We start from the raw sequence: 21,163 nt of genomic DNA, 5'->3' as shown, positions 1-21,163 counted from the left end.
TGTTTTTATGTACTAGTGACATAAAAGGAAAACATTTTTTATAAACCTGCTTTTTAGTCAGTGGGGTTACTCATTTGCTGATGTATGATAAAATTGAAATGTACTTATATTAAATATGTTTATTATTTAGGCTGCAAAGGAACAGACTCAGGATTTAATAGTAAAAACCACTAAACTTCAAGCACTAAGGTAAGTTTTTTCTTTCTTTTTTTTTTTTAAATTTATTGAATCACCATGAGATACAGTTACCAAGTTTTCATGATTGAGTTTCAGTCATACAGTGATCGAACACCCATCATTTCACCAGTGTACATTTTCTACCATCAATGTCCCCAATATTCCTCCTGCCACCCCCATCCAACCCCCCTGCCTCAAGGGCAGAAACTTTCCTTCTTGATAAGTTTTTTTCTTTTTATAGCTACTTCTTCATTAATTTGAACAAGAAGTACCAAAAATGTTAACTGCAAATCAGTGTTACAATTAAATAATAAAACTATGATTCTGAACTAAAACAACATATAAGGATCTGAAATTTTATGCAAGAGTCAAATAAACATAACAATACTTTAGTTACAGTAAATTTGATATTGGATTTGAGAGACTGTTCCTTCTTTGGAGATAATGTTATTTGCTACCAAGTTAAAAAATGAATTTTTGGGGGCTAGAGTGATATTACTATGGGTAGGGAACTTGCCTTGTGTGTGGTATGATCTCTGGCACCACATATGGTCTCTGAATCCCACCAGGAGTGATCTCCGAGCATGGAGCCGGGAGTAAGCCCAGCACACCATAAAGTGCAGGCCAAAACCAATTTTTTAAAGAAAGGATTCCTTTTATTTATTTTTTTTTCACTTTTGGTTTTGGGACCACTGCTGGCTATGCTTACTCCTGGCTCTGCTCTCTGGAATCACTCCTGGAAGTCTCAGGGGGCCATGTGTGGTACAGAGATTGAATCCAAGTTGGACGTGTGGAAAGGAGGTGTCTTACTCACTCTCTGTCTCCAGCTCCAGGGATTCTTTTAAAAACATAGATGTCTTCATATTTTTAGTAACTTTATGATTTTAACTGAAGAATTCTCCCTAGTCTACTTGTGTATCGACTCTAAAATTCTTCCAGTTATAGCTTGCAAATAGTTATAACATTTGTTGACCAAATGAATATGTGGGTTAAGGTTGAGTAGACTGGATTTGTGTAATATATGGAATGTTACGCTGAAACTCAGTCACTGAGTTTCTTACGTTCTGGATTAGTAATGAGAGGGGAAAAAAGCATGCCACTGTGATGCACCGAGTGTCTTTCTCATGCACTTTCAGTGTCTTTCTCAAAGTTATTAGTTGGAAATTTAAATTAGATGATCTGATCCTAAAACATCTTTTTAGATTGGTATTATAGTTTAGTTTTGTTCTCTAACTGGAGAAATAGTTATTTCACATCCTCACCACCACCCTTGCCACCCCTGTTGATGTTTATTTAGTGAGGTTCATCTCTAGGTAGGTTTCCAGTACTTTTTCAGGACCTACTGTTTCTGATTCTTTTTCTAAAATTTTATTTTAAAACATTTAAAGACTTGAGAGAAAATAATTGAAAAAAATTATGATTGACACAGAGTACAGAGGATCCATGTAAGAAAGATATCCTTAACTGAACTAAGCTTTTAAGGGATATCTACAAGAAGCTGATGAAAACGAGAGTCCCTCAAAATGGCATAGAGTTGAAAAACAGGAAGTAGCATGTATTTAAGAGATATGTGATCAGTCTCTTCATATATTTAATGATCTGTTACATTTTTATAAGGCTAGATTTATTCTTTATTGCTGCTGAATCTGGAAATTCCAAAGGAGAAATTTAGCAGTGGAAAATTTTGGCTCATCATATGCCAGAATTCTTCACAGCAACTTGGACAGTTACTCTAAATGATATTTTCTATTGCTGGAAATATTTACTTTGATGTTAGGTGTTATTTGGGACCATTTGATTTTATTCCACTTTTAATTTTATTTTTACCTCAGAGTACTACTGTTCCTCCAGTTCTTTCTACCTTGTTGTAGAGAACATAAGAGAAACCTGAGATCTTGCTAAAATGGAAAGTTCTGACCTTTATCGTTAGAGATTCTGATTATAATGCCCAGAAAATAGTATTTTCTGTTTAGATTATTTTCACTGCCATACATCAACTCCAGACTGTACACATGTGTCTCTGAGCCACATCTGGAGAAGTTGTGTTTTCTGATTCTAACAGTAGCTTGATTTGAATTCTCTACAGAAACTCAGGTATTACCCTATGTGTGTACTAGAGATCATAATTTGAAAAACATTGCCCAAATATTATTTTTATCTTTTTTTCTTTTTAAGAGATATTCTATTCTAGTCCCATCATAATTCTCATTCCCTAACTTATTTTTTTGCTGTTTGGATCACACCCAGTGATGCTCAGGGTTTATTCCAATTTCTGTATTCAGGAATTACTCCTGGCAGGGCTCTGGGGACCATCTGAGATGCCAGAGATCAAACCCAGGCCAACTGTGTTTGAGGCAAACACCCTACTTGCTCTACTGTTCCAGTTCCCTCATTCCCCAACTTCTGAGCTTTGAAAAAATTCTCATCTTCAAAACAAAATAATTTTATTTTGAATCGATTGCAGACTCACATGCACTTGTAAGAAATATAAGTGATTGCTTGTATCCATTACCCAGTTTTCTCTAATAATAACGTTTTATAAAACTGTGTGGTAGATTATCATGACTAGACTAATGTCACTGATTCAGTGTACTAAACTTACATTTCCCCCCTTTTTTTTAATACTCCTGAATACATTCCTTTACAAGTGTTACTATGCGTAGATTCTTGTATGCACCTACTAGAGTCAAGAAGCAGAACAGTTCATCACTGCAAAAACCCCCTTTATTGGTGGAGAGACTACAGTGAAAAGAAAGGCAGTTGCTGAATTTCCATATTTAGAAATCAGCCCGTGCCTTAGAAAGTTAGAATGTTTTATAGTATCATGAGTGCTCCTTGAAGGAAAGGTTTTCTGGTAAGTGAAATTTCAGTTAGAGAACTACAACAATTTTGTTTTTCTTAAGTAATGTTAGTTCACAACACACAATCACACACGCACACACACACACAGATGCACACACAGAATTCAGTTGAAATTTGGAAATGAGGTATGGCAGATCAACAATACTGTCTACGAAGCTTATTTTAAAATGTTTTTGGTTTAAATCAGGTCTGTTGTCCTCTTTATTGTAGTGTGTGTTCAGGGCTGCAGTCTCTTATAATTGTTAGTTTCATCATGTCTTTTTACACAACTGTGAATTTGACATCAAAACGTTTCTTGTTATTGTATCTCGAGTGCATTACACACCATAGATTCAATACTTAATTTTTGAGCGAGTGCATGTGAAATATATCTATGCTAATGTTGGAGCAGTAAAATAAAAACAAAAAAAATATTGTTTGAACTTGTGACGTAGATATGTATATTCGTGGAATATACATATGGAGGATATACATGTATATATGGAATGCTGGTTGTTATCAACAGGAAGCAGAAAAAAGTGTGCTTCTAATTTGTATATTCTTAAAGCCAATTAAATAAGCTTGTTTATGTATTTTGCTCTAGAAAACTATGAAAATGTTTGACCTGGCATGCATTTGGGAAGTAAAAATATGTGCCATTCTAGTATGTCAAGAGCTATAGATCTGTTCTGCCAAGTGAACATTTGTGTGTGTATTTTAGGACAATTACATAGCAGATTATGCAAACAGGCTCCGGGGAGATGGCAGAGTTTGCTTTCTGTTTTTAAATATTATCTCTTCTTTTTTATCGAAAAAAGTTGAAAATAAGCAATTAGCTTTAGAAGTGGAACTTCAGTGAGCTATTTTGATCACATGATACTCTTTCAGACAGACGTACAAACGATAGAAATTTCTTTTTCAGCTGGTTTAGCAGGCAGTCAAGCATCTTGACAGTTGATGTTCTAATAGGTAGAGCTTGCTATGGAACAGCCTTCACAGAGCTGCAATTCAGCATTTCCCCTCACCTTTCACTGGTAGGAAATGGATTTCATTGCTGATCCAAAGAGACTTAATACACACGAATCTGTTAAACCCTTTTCAAAACTACTAAAAATCACTATTCATCACTATTCATGATATATTTTATTGTCTCCAGCCTGAATATATTAACTCTGTTGTCTGGATTCAGAGAAAATACATGCTGATGACTGTTTCTTTTTGAGGTACGGTCGGTTACAGTTGAAAGGATCAGATTTTTAAAGGCAAATTTGTGTGTGTGTGTGTGTGTGTGTGTGTGTGTGTGTGTGTGTCAGAGAGGGGGGGGAAGAGAGAGAATTCTAATCTAAATCGCTAAGAAAACGCTTCTTGGAGTCTTTTGGTAGTTATTTCTTAGCCTCCTCAGCTGTAAATGTCACATTTGAAAAAAGGAATTTTATGTTTGCCACGGGGTTGTGCAGATTCAATGGCTTACATAGATGCTGGGCCACTACCTGACATAACGTCAGGGAGTGTTAACTCATGGGGACCCAGTTCTTTCTTTGTCAGAAAAACCCACAAAACAAACAAACAAACAAACAAACAAAAAGCCCCGGCAGTGTAACATGTCTTGTTTCTACATTGGTTTTAGTGTAACTTGGACTTGGAAACTTGGACTGTAGTTGGTGTATAATGAGTATTACTTCCTTCAGCTGTATTATTTACTTTCTCATCTTTTCTGGTTTTTGTGTGTGTGTTTGTTTTTTGGGGGGCCACGTCCAGCAGTGGTCAGGACTTACTCCTGTCGCTGTACTCAGGGATCACCCCTGGCGGATTTGGGGACCATTTAAGGTGCTGGGGGTAGGATCTTCGTTTGCCATGTGCAAGGCAAGTGCCCTGCCTCTGTACTATCTCCTTCGATCCTATAAAGTATTACCTCCCACCTTTTTTTTTTTCTTAATTTGTGGACAAGAGAATTTTATTTATTTATTTATTTTGTTTTTGCTTTTCGGGTCACACCCAGCGATGCACAGGGATTACTTCTGACTCTGCACTCAGGAATTACTCCTGGTAGTGCTTGGGGGGCCATACGGGATGCTGGAAATCGAACCCAGGTCAGCCACGTGCAAGGCAAACGCTGTACCTTCTCTGCTATCACTCCCCAGCCCCTTTACCTGATTATTATCTGCAGAAGTCTCTGGCATGAATCTGGAAATGGTCTCTGAGTACTGCGAATGTGGCACAGACTCCTGCCTCCTCCAGAAAAAATATATATGGCAAAACTTAAAGAACAAGATTAGTAAAGGGGCTGGAATGACAACTTGGATCCTGGCATCCCATATGGTCCCCTAAGCACTACCAGGAGTGATCCCTGAGCTCCGAGCTAGGAGTTAGCCTTGAGCATTGTTGAGTGTGGCCCCAAACAAAACAAAAAAAATACGATTAATTAAAAAAGATAAAATATTGTAAAGATATATCAGAATTTATTGTCACTACTTTGAAAATTGTTATTTTGAGATGTAAAATCCTTGTTTTAACAGAGCCAATTGTTAAATCTGTTTTTTGGACTAAATCTGTATAGTCAGCCACTATTTGGACTAAATTTTAATAATTTAAAGGTTTGATTAAGACAGGTGACTAGATTTGGTTAAAATAAAATGAAAATATAAAGAGATTAATTGTCTTTTGTGTTGAAACTATTAACTGAGGAAAAGATATTAGTTGAAATGGTTAATTTGTATTGTCTAAAGAAATTTTTAAAATTTCTTTAAAATCTATGTGGTAACGATTCCTTAAGCCTTATAGAAAAGTATAAGGCAAAGCTCACATAGACATCATTTAAATGTCAGTAAAATGGTGAAGAACACTTCATTAGCCTGTATAAATTCAATGAAATGATTTAATGTTACAATTTGAGTTCCATAGAACTTTACTGCCCCCTGGAGGACTTCTCTTTTCTACCTTTCTGTTTTATTTAGTAAGAGCATTTGACTATAAATTTAAAATCACTGCCTTTGAGTACAAACCATAAAAGATGAAAAATACATTCCTGGTCTCTAAAAATAGCATTAATGCTTACATTTGATCACTCTCACTTGACTGTTTTTAGATTGTCAAGTATTACTCCACACTCAGTAGCATAAGTAGAAGACAGTTTGACTTATGTAGGTCAACTCTAGGACCTAGATGTCAGGATTATGGAACTTCTGCTCAGAGAGTCCCATTTCTTAGATTTACCATGTGTGTGATGCTGAGCCTGCTCTATGTGCCCGGCCCTGGAAAGATGCATTCCAGACCAAGTGCACCTTTTCCTACTCACCATCTAGTTTGGATCAGTCGCATTCATGTCATTTAAAAGATTTATTACTCCATTATGCAGCAAAAGTGAAGTGACATTATAGTTGGGATAGAAATGGATGTTTGGTTATATTGTATACCCTGGAATAAATGTGAGAAGTAGGCGAACTAACCCTGTCCCTCACTATGAAGCCAGAAATCTATGAAACCCGTTTAACTCTCCAGAAACTTAACTACTGATAGTCAGATATTAACCAGACGCTTTACAATGATATTACAGTTGATTAGCACTCTTTTTTGGGGGGGGGTGTTATATGTATTATGTACTGTGCCCTTATAATACTCTAATATTCTTATACTGATGGTATGTCATAAAAGATCTGGCAGCAGTGCAAGGTTTCTGGAGATTCAGTGACCAGAAATGAACTAAAAGTCAGATGTATAATGAATCTCACAGACAGCACTTATCTGTGTTGAGTTTTTTTTGGGGGGGTGAAAATCAATAGTGAGTGGTAGAGTTTAAGAAGCCCTGGTCTAAGGGGCAAGAGCAATAGTACAGCGGATAGGGCATTTGCCTTGCATGCAGCTGACTGGAGTTTGATCTCTGGCATCCCATAGGTTCCCTGAGCACCACCAGGAGTAACCAGTGAACATCACTGGGTGTGTCCCCAGAACAAAAAGATGACAAAACAAAAAAGCCCTGGTCCAGTGAAAAGAAAATCTTAAAATTATAAAAGAAAATACTTTTATACTACTTTGCCCACTAGAAATTCTGCATCAGTAACACCGCATTCAGACTCAGTTCATACTGTTCAAGGATCACATGTATTTCTTGCAAAAAAACTTCAAAGGGTTTTGGGGGCTGAAAAAAAAAGTTCATTGAAAATAGACATATTTCTTTTTCACAAAATCAGATTGTATTGCAAGGTGCCGTATTTAAGTACATGTAAGTAACTGAGTGTTTGTAATGCAGAAACCATTTGTGACTTTATTTGCTTCACAAATGAAGTTATTTGGATAATGATTAATTTCTTTTATTGTGCCCAGCTGTCTGAGATAGAACTATATAAACTAATTTTACGCATACAGTACTGATGATCTTGCAGTATTGTTTTGTTTGGGGCCACACCTGGCAGTGCTCAGGGCTGACTCCTGACTTTGTGCTGGAGATTACATTAGGGGGAAGTGCCCTATCTGCTGTACTCACTCTCCGGCTTGATCTTGCAATAGTTCAGGTAGAAATAAGCTTTCAAAAGTGTTGATGATATTTTGCATTTTTGTTTTAAAATGCTAGCGTGTCAGATATGAATGTTGAGAAATTTTCACACCTTTGTTTTAAAATGTTAGTTTGCCAGGTATAAGTTGTTGCAAAACTATGTAAGTACATAGCATGCTTGATTTTTGTTGTCATTTTTTAATTTTATAGTCAAAAATTAGAAATCCGAGCGCAGGTTGCAGATGCTTTCCTATCCAAGTTCCAACTAACATCTGATGAAATGAGTCTTCTCCGAGGTACGAGAGAAGGACCTATTACTGAGGTATGTTGTTGGGTTAAAGTCATTTAAAGTAGCAGTTACAGACTGATTGTTTTAAAAGATATTATTTTCATATCTAAAAAAAATAATCTGGACTGTGGGGCTGAAGTGATAATACAGTGGGAAGGCACTTGCCTGCCCCATGGCCAGCCCGGGTTCAATTCCCAGCATCCTGTATCCCTTGAGCACTGCCAGGAGTGATTCCTGAGTGCAGCCAGGAGTAAGCCCTGAACACAGGTAGGTGTGGCCAAAACTCCAAAAAATAAAAAAATAAAAAGAATAGTAATTTGGACTAAAGAAATAGCTCAGTGCAGGCTGTGTGCATTCTTTGCCTAGTGGGGCGTCAACGACACTGGATCCCCCAAGGGCCACTGAGAGCACCCCCCCTCCCAGAGCCTGGAGTAGCATCTGATCACAGCCAGGTGTGGCCCTCAAATGAAAATAAGTAAATAAGCAATACAGGTTATTTATTGTTTTAGAAGTCAGAGAGTACAAGGCTTATAAAGAAAATCTATACCACTTCCTCCATTCTTTCCAATCTCTTAAGTCCTTCGCCAACTATTTTCAATTTTTTTTAATCGTTTCTATTGTGAACTCTCCGTATTCTACCCCTGTAGTTTAACAGAATGTGCTTTGATCTGTGCTGTTTTCGTTGACATCCTTCCATGAAATACGAGCATCTAACTTTTCTTCACATTTTCCTTCCTCTCCCACATGCGTGATTATCTTTCACTCAAACCTGAAGAACTGCAGAGGTAGCACAGAGGGTTGGGCACTTGCCTTGTTTGTCCAACTTGGGTTTGATCCCTGACCCCCTTGTGGTTCCCTGAACACCAACGCGAGTGATCCCTGAGCACAGAGCCGGGAGTCAGCCCTGAGCACCACCAGGTGTGACCCAAAAACAAAATAAAAATAAGCCCCATAATAGTTAAATGGCATTTTTTATTTTCATACAATAGCAGTACAGCAATTGCGTGTTTTCCTTTTTCTTTCCTAGACTTAGACATTTCTTGTCCTTTCACTGAATTAACTCTTAACCTATGCCATTGTTTTCCCCCACACTAATGCAAAACTAAACTTGAGAATGCTAAACAATAAGGAGAAGTGATTTTTTTCCCCTTGGAGATATTCAGACTTTTCAAAAAGAAATTGTTCAGTCTTCTGAGTATTGGTATAAACCTCAACTAACTAGCTGTCATCATTTGAGCGCAGGGAAAGTTTTTGAAGCAGTTCTGATCTCATTAGAGTGTCTTGACAGATGTCAGTTTACTTTGGAGGCTAGAATGGAATTTGTCCCTTGGGTATAGGGAGTTAAATAGGTTAGAAAATTGATAGGACGTTACTTATTAATACTGCCCTTATAAATTGAGGAGCTTTATATATATGAAATATTTGACATCTCACCTTTTTCCCTCTTGGCAGAAGTGCTAAGCAGTACTAGAGGAGTTTATTATTATTTTAAAATAACATCTATTATTTTTATGATTGGCACACCATTTCTTTCTGGAAACTAATATTATGTTTTCAGGAAGGAAAAAAGACCTTGGATTTCAGCATCAGTTTTCGCCTAATAAGAATCTTTACCTTCACTGTCACTGTCACTGTCACTGTCCTCCCGTTATTCATCGATTTGTTCTAACGGGCCCAGTAACATCTCCATTGTGAGACTTTGTTGTTACTGTGTTTGGCATATCGAATATATCACGGGTAGCTTGCCAGGCTTTGCTGTGCAGGCAAGATACTCTCAGTAGCTTCCAGGCTCTCTGAGAGGGGTGGAGGAATCGAACCCGGGTCTGTTGGGTCGACCGCACTCAAGGCAAATGCCCTGAGTATCTTTACCTTAGTATTGTATTTTTGTATGAGGGGTCAAGAATGATTATATAAAAGCATATGAACAGTGCCATCAGTGATAAGAAAGCCATAATTAAACCATCAGTGGTTTAATTAAGTCATAATATATGTAAAATACAGTATGTATAGCTCTCTTTGGCTGGTATTTCTTTCTCATTATACTTTGTACTTTGTAGTTAGTTAATTTTGGGGTTTTGGCCCACCCCTGTTGTTACTCAGAGCTTACTCCTAATTCGGTTCTAAGGGATCACTCCTGCTGGTCTCAGTGGACCATATGTGGTGCCAGGGATCAAACCAGAGCCAGCTGCATGCAAGGCAAGTGCCCTACTCACTGTGCTATCTCTCTGGCCTGAATTCCAAATCTTTATATTGGTGAAAATTGAATATTTAAGTAAATGAATTTCCTGGTGTGGTACCCTGCTTTGATCACTTCGCGCGCACACACACACGTACACACAAGCACAAGTAAATATTTATACTTTCAATAAGTATTTAGAGAAATATGATCAGTATAGGACTATTTCATTAGTATGTAAAAGAATTTGTCTTTTCTTGGTAGTAATATTTTAGAGTATTATGATGGAACCTGAAAACATGAACAATTTTAAAGTTACATTTTTAATTTTAAAGGACTTTTTCAAGGCATTGGGAAGAGTCAAACAGATCCATAATGATGTAAAAGTACTTTTGAGAACAAACCAGCAAACAGCAGGGTGAGTGGTTTATAATTATCTTATGTATTTAATTTTCAAAATTCAGAGACACTCTGAGTTCTTTTTGAGACTGTATAACATTTTATGCAGTGGTTTAAAATAGGTGTTGGATAACCAGATTGTTGATTCGAAGTTTCAGTTAATAAAAATATTGAAAATTTTCCCATAAAGCGTAAAAAAGGTAATATGCTTCGACCAAATTATTTTACAATTAGACAAAATAATTAGTCGCTTATATGTAACTATTATATGAATGTCTCTATAAATCTTTGCTTTCTTTTTTAGTTTAGAAATTATGGAACAGATGGCCTTACTTCAAGAAACAGCTTATGAGAGGCTTTACCGATGGGCACAGAGTAAGTGTTTTATTTTTTCTGTCATATGGTCTAAATTTATGAATGTATCTTTATTTTTTTAATTTAACCTAGCCTTTATTTTGTACCATATTTTGATCTTAGTACTCAAAAGGGCTGCTTCAAAAATTACAAACTTTATATTTGAGTATTTTTGTTTATTTCTTTGTTTGGCCGGGGGTTATCCCAGGCAGTGTTTAGGACTTACTCTTAGCTCTGTGCTCAGGGGTCACTCCTGGTGGTGCTTGAGGTATATCATAGGTTATGCCAAGGATTCAACTGGTGTCGACTTCATGCAAGGCAAATGCCTCAACCCTTGAAATGTCTCCCTGGCCATCTAAATATACTACTGTCTTTTTTATTTATATCATGAGCATGAGATGATGATGTGTGTTTACTTGCAGTCCAATAATATGCATGATTAAGGATGAAAAACAATAAAATAAAGTCATTTTTTATGTTCTCCATTATCTTGATTACATGTCTCTGGTTAGTGACATAACTCTTTTTCTAATAAATGGCACATTGATTTTCTATTGATGCTGTAACAAATTACCATAAACTCAATGGCTTATTACAACAACACAAGAGTTCAGTTGGTCAGAAATCAAATGTGTTCTCACCACACTGAAATGCAGGGTGGTAGTCGTCTTTTGGAGGCTCTAAGAATAATAATTTTCTTTACTCATTCAGTTTGTTGACACAATTTTGTTTCTTGAGTCCGTAGGACCTCAGACCTGAGGTTTGCATTTTCTTGTTGGATGTAATTGAGGTTTTATTCTAGAGGCTGTCTATGTTTTCCCTCTTGTGGTCTTTCTTCCATCTTCAAAACTAGCAGTTACAGATCTACTCCCTTTGTTGTTTTGCATTTTTTTCCTGCTTCTTCTACCATCTCTAGTTCTTCTGACAGTCTCATTCAGTTTAGGTCTCTGTGATTGTGCTGGATCAACTTCGTTAGTCTGGGGAAAATCTGTTTGAAGCTTCATACCTTATTTTCATCGGAAACATTACAAAGGAACTTTAAGAAAACATGTTTCCAAATTCTTCTTGTGAATAGAATTCTGAACAAGCTTATAACTGTATCTCACTGTGATTCAATTAAAAAAGAAAAGAAAAGAAAAGATTCACAAATTCTGGGGATTTGAGATCTTTGGAGGGCTATGTAGGGAGGTGTTATTTGCTTTAATTTTAATATAAGCATCTTAATAGTTTGGGCTGGAGTGATAGCACAGTGGTAGGGCGTTTGCCTTACACTCAGCCAGCCTCGCCGAGCCAGGTTCGATTCCTTCACCCCTCTCGGAGAGCCTGGCAAGCTACCGAGAGTATTCAGTATGCCAAACACAGTAACAAGAAGTCTCACAATGGAGATGTTACTGGGCCCGCTCGAGCAAATCAATGAACAACAGGAGGACACACAATAGTTTGTTCACAAAATTGCCTGTTAAAAATCAAAGATGAGTTGAAACAGCTAAAATGGTATATTTTAATAGGTGTTAAATTGACTGTTGGAAGCAGTATGAAATCCAGTTAACCATTTACACCTCTTCTGTACTGCGGAACACTGTTTTGTTCTAGATGACTTATTCCTTTTTTTTTTTTTTACAAAACCTGTTCCCCCCGCCCCTCCCCCCACACACACCTCTCATTGGTACTATTTGCTTATATTTGGAGTACTATGTGTTGTTCTTTAAGTCCCCGTACTACCTCATTATTTAAAGCTAAGCTTAGGTTTTTCTGTCTTGGTGTTTTCTGTGTGTACATTAAAGTAAGTGATTTTTGCCACCAGTGAATTTTATTCGGCATTAAATAATTTACTGCTCTGTTAATACTTTGCTTTTCACAGATGTGAATCTTAGCTCTTCAGCTAGAATTTTTTTTCTCAAATACAAGGAGCTTCCTCAGATTTTGTGTGTTCCCATGACATCTAGCAGAGTAGTTCCAAACTGTGGAAACCAAAGTGGCTTCTCACTCAGACATATCACACACACACACACACACACACACACACACACACACACACAATCTACATGCTGGTTTTGAGGGGCCACACCCAACATGCTCCTGACTCTGCACTCAGAAGTTACTCTTGGTAGTGTTTGGGGGACCATATGGGATACCAGGGTCAGCTGATTGCAAGGCTCGAACAATTGTACTATTGCTCTGTCCACAAGACATTTTTAATTCCAGGCAAGTGTACCTCTTTCAGTTAGTGCAGGCTGAAAAATTCACTTTTAGTTGAGATCCTCATATGCCAAAAGGTTCGGCATTTATGAAAAAATTCTAAGTTCTTTGACACTGAATCAATTTTCCCACTAAGAAGTAGATACGTTTTATGAATAAAGTTAGAAAGCTGAAATGGAGGGATTATTGGTATAGAGATATTTAAAAGATTAAAATCCTATACTGTTTGAAACTGCAGTCTTATTATCATATATGAGTTACCTACATAGACATTTTTAGCAGCCATTTTGATATTGTTTCCAATGTAAAAGAAGCAAATACTCTTTTTTTTTTTAATTTATTTTTGTTTCTGAATCACATCTGGCAATGTGCAGGGGTTACTCCTGGCTGAGCACTCAGGATTTACTCCTGGTGGTGCTCAGGGGAGCATATGCAATGCCAGAGATTGAATGAACCTTGGTCAGCCTCATGCAAGGCAAGTAACTTACCTGCTGTACTCTCTCTCTCTCTCTCTGTCCCCAGCAAATACATTTTCAGTATTTGTGTCTTCCTCTAGAACATTATCATTTGCATAAAAATTCAAAAGTTTGTTTTTCATCACTCAATTCATCAATTTTATTATTAATGTTCATCAAACAACTTATTTAGAACTGCAGTTTTTCTATAATAATTATATAAGAGAGGATTGGGGTGCCCCCGAGAACATATATAGTTGTTTAAAGATATATTAATGATTATGTTGGAGAGATGCACAGGTCATTTGGTTCACCCCTGGAGTGCTCAGGAGCTGTGTGCCTCAGGGCTTTGCCCAGTGTTGCTCAGGGGACCCTGCGGTTCCTTGGCCTCCTGCAACCAATCATGTGCCCAGCCCTTTGAGCTATGTCTCCAGCCCTAAACGCTTATATTTAGTTTAGTTCACAGCCTGAACTTATTCTTTTTTTAATATTATTTTATTGGCTTACAATACTTTTTTTTTTTTTGCTTTTGGGTCGCACCCGGCGATGCTCAGGGGTTACTCCTGGCTTTGCGCTCAGGAATTACTCCTAGTGGTACTCAGGAGACCGTATGGGATGCTGGGAATCGAACCCGGGTTGGCTGCGTGCAAGGCAAATGCCCTACCCGCTGTGCTGTTGCTCCAGACCCCTGAACTTATTTTTGATTGGCGTATTCTCTAGGTTTTACACATGTACTTTTTCCTATCAGTGTATTTGCTATAGAATGTAGTGTCTGGGATGCCATGGATACAGTAAAACCCAATTTTAACTGGAGTCATGTTGCTTTTCAGGTGAATGCAGAGCACTCACGCAAGAATCTTGTGATGTTTCTCCAGTGCTGACTCATGCGATGGAAGCCCTGCAGGATAGACCTGTGCTATACAAGTTGGTGACCTTTTCTTTATTTTAACAAACCAAACTGCTTTACTTTGATCTATTAATTTTCAGCATTACCAGATTTGTGTACCAGTACATGAACAAAATTTTTGAAAGTACAGTTTCATTTTTCTCTTACTGTATGAGTTCCATTGGAACAATAATTTATTTGCATATTATATGCTAGGGCTGCAGTGATAGCACAGCAGGTTGGGCGTTTGCCTTGCACGCGGCCGACCTGGGTTGGATTCCTCCTCCCCCTCTTGAGAGCCTGGCATGCTACCGAGAGCGTCCCGCCCGCACGGCAGAGCCTGGCAAACTCTCCGTGGCGTATTCAATATGCCAAAAACAGTCACAACAAGTCTCACAGTGGAGATGTTACTGGTGCCCGCTCGAGCTAATCGGTGAACAACGGACAGCGGACAACACTACAGCGCATTGTGTGCTAAGTCTGGGGTGGATGGAGGGAAAACTCAGTATCCCTTTATCTAGGTTCTGCTTACTTATACAGTTATAGGATTTTTCCCCTGCCTTTCTACTCTGTGTAGTTGTAAATAAACCATTACTCTCTGTCTGCCTTGGAGAGAAGAAGGTTGGTTAAGTGACTGATGGAAATAATGACTTAAAATTGAGAAAAAAAAAGTTCCCCATGATTTACAAAGATGTTAATGAAGGAGTTTTAGGCGTTCCAGTGTTGCGCCACAGGAACAGAGCCTCCACCATTAGCATTCATCTACCAGTGGCCCCAAATTCCCTCCCACCCTACCTTCTTAGCAAACTTTTTGAAAAACATTTTTTAAAAAATCAGGATTCCAATCATGAGATTCAGGAGAAGTAAGTGCTTAGGTCTTTGCTCCTGAAATTTATGCCAACCAAGACAGAAGTGTTAATGCTTTGGCTAAGAACCTTAAGCATGATTGAAATTGTTTGCATATTGTATGCTTGTATTATAATTTCTTGCGTAAGATGGAAGCAAATGCTTGACACATTTTGAATATCTAAAATTATAATGGTTAATGTCTAGGACTCACAGAATGAAAATAGGAAGACCAAGTGTGAGGTTACAGTGCAGGGAAGGGTGAAGTGGGGGCTCATCAAATCCTTCCTGGTGAATCTGCTTTCAGGGGATTCTCTCAGTATGTCCTCAGTGGATCTTTAGTTACTCGATGACAAAGTTGCAGAACACAAAAGATGGAGCAATTGCACCAAATCATGTTCTAGCACTTCTTTCTGAGTACTTCCTGTGTGTCCTAGAGACACAGCCCCAATAAAAACTACTCACGTTGCTATGGCGGATAGCAAATCTGTTTAAATAACTGAAAATAATCGCTGCTGTAGAGGACATGTCCCAGGGGCAGTCTGGTTCAGTGTTTCTTAAGAAAAATGAACAGTAAGGTCTGTCTGAGAGGGTTATTGTGAAGATTGAATTAGACCGTTTATAAAGGTGTTTAGCACAGTGCTTTGCTCATCATTATTATTAAAAATCATCATTTGATTTTTATCTTTATTTTTGAAAGGAGACAAATAGAAAGTTTTGAACTCAAGGTAAGTGTAACAAGGGCCTAACTGACTTCAAAGACTATAACTGTGGTACATTGGATGAGATCTGTCCATCAGGGGTGCTTGGCAAGGAATAGGAAACACTAGAGCAATTTGGATGATTTTTAAGAAGCATCTGAGAGTTAAGTGGTGGAAGCAAAATTTTAAGGCCAGCTGATTACCATAAAATGTTAAAAAATAACAAAGCTGGTCTTTGATTAAATATTCATCTAATTTCTTTTTAAATTTAGGAAAAGCTATAATGTCTTATGATAACCACCAGATGGCACTGTATAATCTTGTTTAAGTAATGTTTCTAAGATGTCTAGATACCATGTACAACAAAAATGTTAATTATTGAAGTCCTTGGGAAAAGTTGCGATACTCAGTTTTTCTGAGGTGCTAATGCATTATAAACTTTCAATAAATCCAGTACCTTAATTTCTTGAAAAAAAATTCAGTTTAAGTATAATAAAAAACTTGATGGATCTTTCCATTGTTAAACCTTCAGATGAAATTCATTAAGTATGTATATTTACAGTATATATTGTATTTCAGTACTATATAATATGTATAGTACAGATTTTTTTCATTGTAAATTTGTTTTAAGAGAGAATTTCTCACTTAAAAAAACTTTTAATTTGTCTTCTGAGCAGATTTTCTTTTAGCTATAGTTCACATACTGAAAAATGAGGACTTTGAACTAGCATGAACTAGCAGCATCTTAGACCACTTGCATAATTTGATTTAATTTTTATTTATTTATTTTCTTTTTGGCCACACCCAGAAGTACTTAGGACTTACTCCTGGCTTTGCTCTCAGGGATCACTCCTGGATCAAGGGATCATGTGGGGTGTTGGGGATCAGAACTGAGTCAGCCAAAAGCAAGACAAGAGCCTGACCTGCTGAACTGTTCCTTTAGTCCTCTTTATATAATTTAACATTCACTTTTATAAAGCTGTATTTTTACTTTTTGACCTTTGTTAGAAAAGAATTTGCTTTTGGCCAGAATTTTCTTCTGCCTCTGGGAAAATATATTTCATATTTATAAATGTCATTGGTGAAGTTTCATTATAGCTCATGCTGTTCTTGTTCAAATTATATTTGTTATTGCAGGAGGTTAATATTAATATTTCTAGTTCAGATTTTATGTTTAGATTCTAGTGTTTTTCAGGCTTGATAAACTCCACACACACCCTTAAAATGCTTGTAGATTCACTAGTTTCTAATACAACTTGTCACAGTAAATAGTCCTTAAAACAGTTTATTGTGGTTGGCTGGGCCCTAAAGTGAGGATTACTGTTATTTATTTTAAAAGTTTGTGAATTCATGCTGTGCTAAGTAGTCATCAGATAAATCATTTCAAAGAATTGGTGATTATTTAAAAAGAATGCATTTTTCATTCTAAACATAGTTATAACTTAAGAGTCTGAGAAAAAGAAGTAAACAGTTTGGTTCTGTTGTATTTTAAAAGGTAAAGTGTATATAAGGCAATTGTGCTGTTTAGCAAAACTTAGCTTAATACTACATTTTCCTCCTGGCATATTGCTATTATGTCACTGCAGGGAACTTTAAAATCATTTCCTTTTAACAAAACCAACACAAAGAACCAATATCTGGTTACAGTGAAATCTTATTAAAAAAGATCAAATTTGTGAAAGTGTATAGCTATTGTCTTCGCTTCACTTTTTATTGAAAATTTTTGCTCTTTCTGATTTTCTGTATTTAAAAAAATCTGAACTTCTCATTAATTAAATAGTTTATTAAAGAAAATGCCACAGCCTGAAAAATTTGCTCTCTGGAAAACCTTTGGGAAATCTTGGTTGCGTTAATTTATCTGTTGGATAATGAAATACTGTATCTGCAGTTCTCTAACAGTGACCTGCAGAGAAATACGTTGTTTTCCTTTGTTCTGAAAAAAAAAAATCTTCAAACTATATAGTGAGTGTAAGGAACAGTAATACAAAAAGAACAAACAGAAATATTCTTTTTAAAGAAATGGGTACTCAGGGGGGCTGGAATGATAGCACAGCAGGTAGGCTGTTTGCCTTGCACATGGCCTGACCCAGGTTCGATTCCCAGCATCCCATATGGTCCCCCGAGCACGGCCAGGAGTAGTTCCTGAGTGCATGAACCAGGAGTAACCCCTGTGCATCGCTGGGTGTGACCCAAAAAGGAAAAAAAAAAGGAAATGGGTACTCATTTCCAAGCCATAACACACACACACACACACACACACACACACCCTAGGGTTGAAACGATAATACAACAGGTTAAGTACTTGCCTTGCATGTGGCTGACCTGGGTTCTGTCCCCGGTAGCACATATCTGAGCATCACCAGGAATGATCCCTGAATTCAGGATTAAGCCCTGAACATAGCTAGTTATGCCCCCCACCCCCAATTTTTTTTTAACGTATTCCCTGTGAATGTCTTGTTTGGACAGTAAATTTCAGAAACATGTAACATGTCTAACATTATATTCAAAATAAATTTTTTAATGTGTATTTTGGATTAATTTTGCTGGTGAGTTGTGATAGTAAGTATGAAGGAGAACTTTTTTTTTGGGGGGGGGCACATCCAGGGGTGCTCAGGGTTTACTCCTGATTCTGCACTTGGGGATCACTCCAAGTGGGCTTGGGGGGAACCATAGGTTTTTCTGGGGATTGAACCTGATTGGTCTTACCCACTGTACTGCCTCTCCAGCCTCGAAGAAAAAAAATTTTAGCGTAAAAGAAGTTTTGTTGTTTTGAACTGCTAAGTTACAAACTAAACCCGCCCTGCCCAAAGTCGATACCACTTAATGTGAATGTCTTGTTTGAGACTCTTAGATGCTGAAGCCTGAGAGCCCAGGGGGGTGGTTCTACCTTCCTCATCTGTATTCACCAAACACACTGGTGTCACTGTCCCGTTGTTCATTCCCGATGCCGGCTTTCTTTCCTAGGAGGTGTGAAAATACATATTTTCATACCCTTTAATTCTTTTATTTTTGTTTGAAAACTTTTTGAGGAGAGTTGTAAAAAAAAAAAATCAGGGTTAAGCACCTTTCATAGTCCCAAACTAGTGGATGGAAAGCCAGTGGGGTTGGGGTGAGGAGGACATTGGTGGAGGGATGTGGACACTGGTCAAGGGATTGGTGTTGGGACACTGTATGCCTGAAACCCAATTGTGAATCACTTGGTAACTCACTGATTAAAAATGCTAAATTCAGAAACTGCATGTAGATCATGTGATAAGGAAAAAATACTCTGGGGTTGGAGCGGGGAAGAGAATCTCTTTTCTGTATACTTGTTTCTTCTAGGTACACCTTAGATGAATTTGGGACCGCCAGGAGGAGTACAGTTGTTCGTGGATTTATTGATGCTCTTACAAGAGGGGGTCCCAGCGGGACGCCGAGACCCATTGAAATGCACTCCCATGACCCTTTGAGGTATAGTAACTGGTCACCATGAAGCGTTAGATATTTTCCTCATGGAAATTCATTCTTTCCTTCCTTCCTTCCTTCCTTCCTTCCTTCCTTCCTTCCTTCCTTCCTTCTTTCTTTTTTTTTTTTAAAGTTTTTGAATCACTGTGAGGTAGTTACAAGCTTTCATGTTTGGGTTACAATCACACAATGTTCAAACACCCATCCCTCTACCAGTGCACATTCCCCACCACCAATATCCCCGATATACCTCCCCCTGCCTCCATGACAGACAATATTCCTCATACTCTCTCTCTACTTTTGGGCATTATGATTTGCAATGCAGATACTGAGAGGTTATCATGTTTGGCCATTATCTACTTTCTGCACACATCTCCCATCCTGACTAATTCCCCCAGCCATCTTTTTCTTAATGATCCCTTCTCTATTCCAGCTGCCTTCTCCCTTTTGCTCATGAGGCCGGCTTCCAGCTATGAAGCAATCTTCCTGGCCTGTGTATTTACTATCCTTAGGTGTCAGCCTCATGTTATATTGTTTTATATCCCACAAATGGGCTGGAGTGATAGCACAGTGGGTAAGGCATTTGCCTTGCACACGGCCGACCCGGCCAACCCGAATTCGATTCCTCCACCCCTCTCAGAGAACCAGCAAGCTACCGAGAGCATCTCACCCTCAGGGCGAAGCCTGGCAAGCTCCCCATAATGTATTTGATATGCTAAACACAGTAACAACAAGTTTCACAATGTTACTGGGCCCGCTCAAGCAAATTGATGAACAAAGGGAGGACAGTGCTACAGTGTAGTGCTACTCCACAAATGAGTGCAGTCCTTCTATGTCTGTCCCTCTCTTCTGACTCATTTCACTTAGCATGATACTCTCCATGTCTACCCATTTTTAAGCAAATTTCATGACTTTATCTCAAGGAAATACTTTCTAACATGTCATGTTTTCAATAGATACGTAGGAGATATGTTGGCATGGCTCCATCAGGCTACTGCATCCGAAAAAGAACACCTCGAAGCTCTCTTAAAGCATGTGACTACACAAGGTGGGCCCAATTGATGTCTTCTGTTGCCCAAGCATGGAAAGTAGCACAGGACTTTACTTTCCATTTCTGTCTCTAATGCTTTGTGCTTCACAACTATATGGAATGGTCCACCTCCTAATTACTCTTCTCCTGCTGTCTCTGAAGGGTTCACATTTTTTGCAGTGGGCCCTTGTAACCTTCCATGTGAGCTTGGAGTCTCCCTTCACTGGGAAGGCCACAGCGGGTGGTATTGTCATTTTATCTGTCACTGACTGAGTAGACTGAGAGACCTGGTTATTAACCTACAGTACTTTTTATTCCTATGGCTCACCGACCTCCTGCTTTTTCATTTTTGTGTGACTATTTTCAAGTTGTTTTTATTTCTTAGGTAAAGCTCCTGGATACTGAATGCACTTGATTTTGGCCTTGATCTCAAGGAAGAAAAATGTTTTTGTTCACAAAATTTTCAGATCTGCTTAGCTGTCACTGCCTTCTGATGCCTGCCTCAGATAGGAGGGGCTGATGGCTAATTCCGGTGTTTTGTTGTTGTAGAAGAGAAATGAGGTGTCAGGAAGCTGTTTTGCGTAGCTCAGTCCCCCATCACCTGGTTCACCCCATGAGCTTGGGATGAACGCTTTGTACAAATTAGTGGCAGTAGTTAACTTTGGTTTTTACTCTCCAATACTGAGATTAGATTTAGCATATGCGTTATGTTGGCGCAATGTTGCACTTTTGTCTTGTTCTAAAATTGCCAGTTTAAATAATGTTTTAAAATGTATGAATGTTTTTGTATACATGAGAAGAAATTAGAAGATATAGGTAAAAAATGAATGGGAGTTGTCAGTTACTCTGTGGGAATAATAAAATTCTTCTAAGACTC

The 21,163-nt window shown here is 37.9% G+C and overlaps 1 protein-coding gene across 1 annotated transcript in view; it reads left to right on the top strand.

Moving 5' to 3' along the window:
* COG6 (component of oligomeric golgi complex 6) overlaps positions 1-21,163 on the top strand; it is a 79,681-nt gene that overhangs the window by 15,365 nt on the left and 43,153 nt on the right. Inside the window, exons 4-10 of the mRNA XM_056126197.1 lie at positions 131-189; positions 7,718-7,829; positions 10,308-10,390; positions 10,676-10,746; positions 14,210-14,303; positions 19,134-19,262; positions 20,213-20,304. Coding sequence (XP_055982172.1) covers positions 131-189; positions 7,718-7,829; positions 10,308-10,390; positions 10,676-10,746; positions 14,210-14,303; positions 19,134-19,262; positions 20,213-20,304 — 640 coding nt within the window. The remainder of the gene's footprint in view (positions 1-130; positions 190-7,717; positions 7,830-10,307; positions 10,391-10,675; positions 10,747-14,209; positions 14,304-19,133; positions 19,263-20,212; positions 20,305-21,163) is intronic.

Source organism: Sorex fumeus, unplaced genomic scaffold (genome assembly GCF_029834395.1).
Source record: "Sorex fumeus unplaced genomic scaffold, SorFum_2.1 ptg000061l, whole genome shotgun sequence".
Lineage (NCBI taxonomy): Eukaryota > Metazoa > Chordata > Mammalia > Eulipotyphla > Soricidae > Sorex > Sorex fumeus.
Note: the sequence above shows the minus strand (reverse complement) of the source record. Positions and strands in the feature narration are given on the sequence as shown.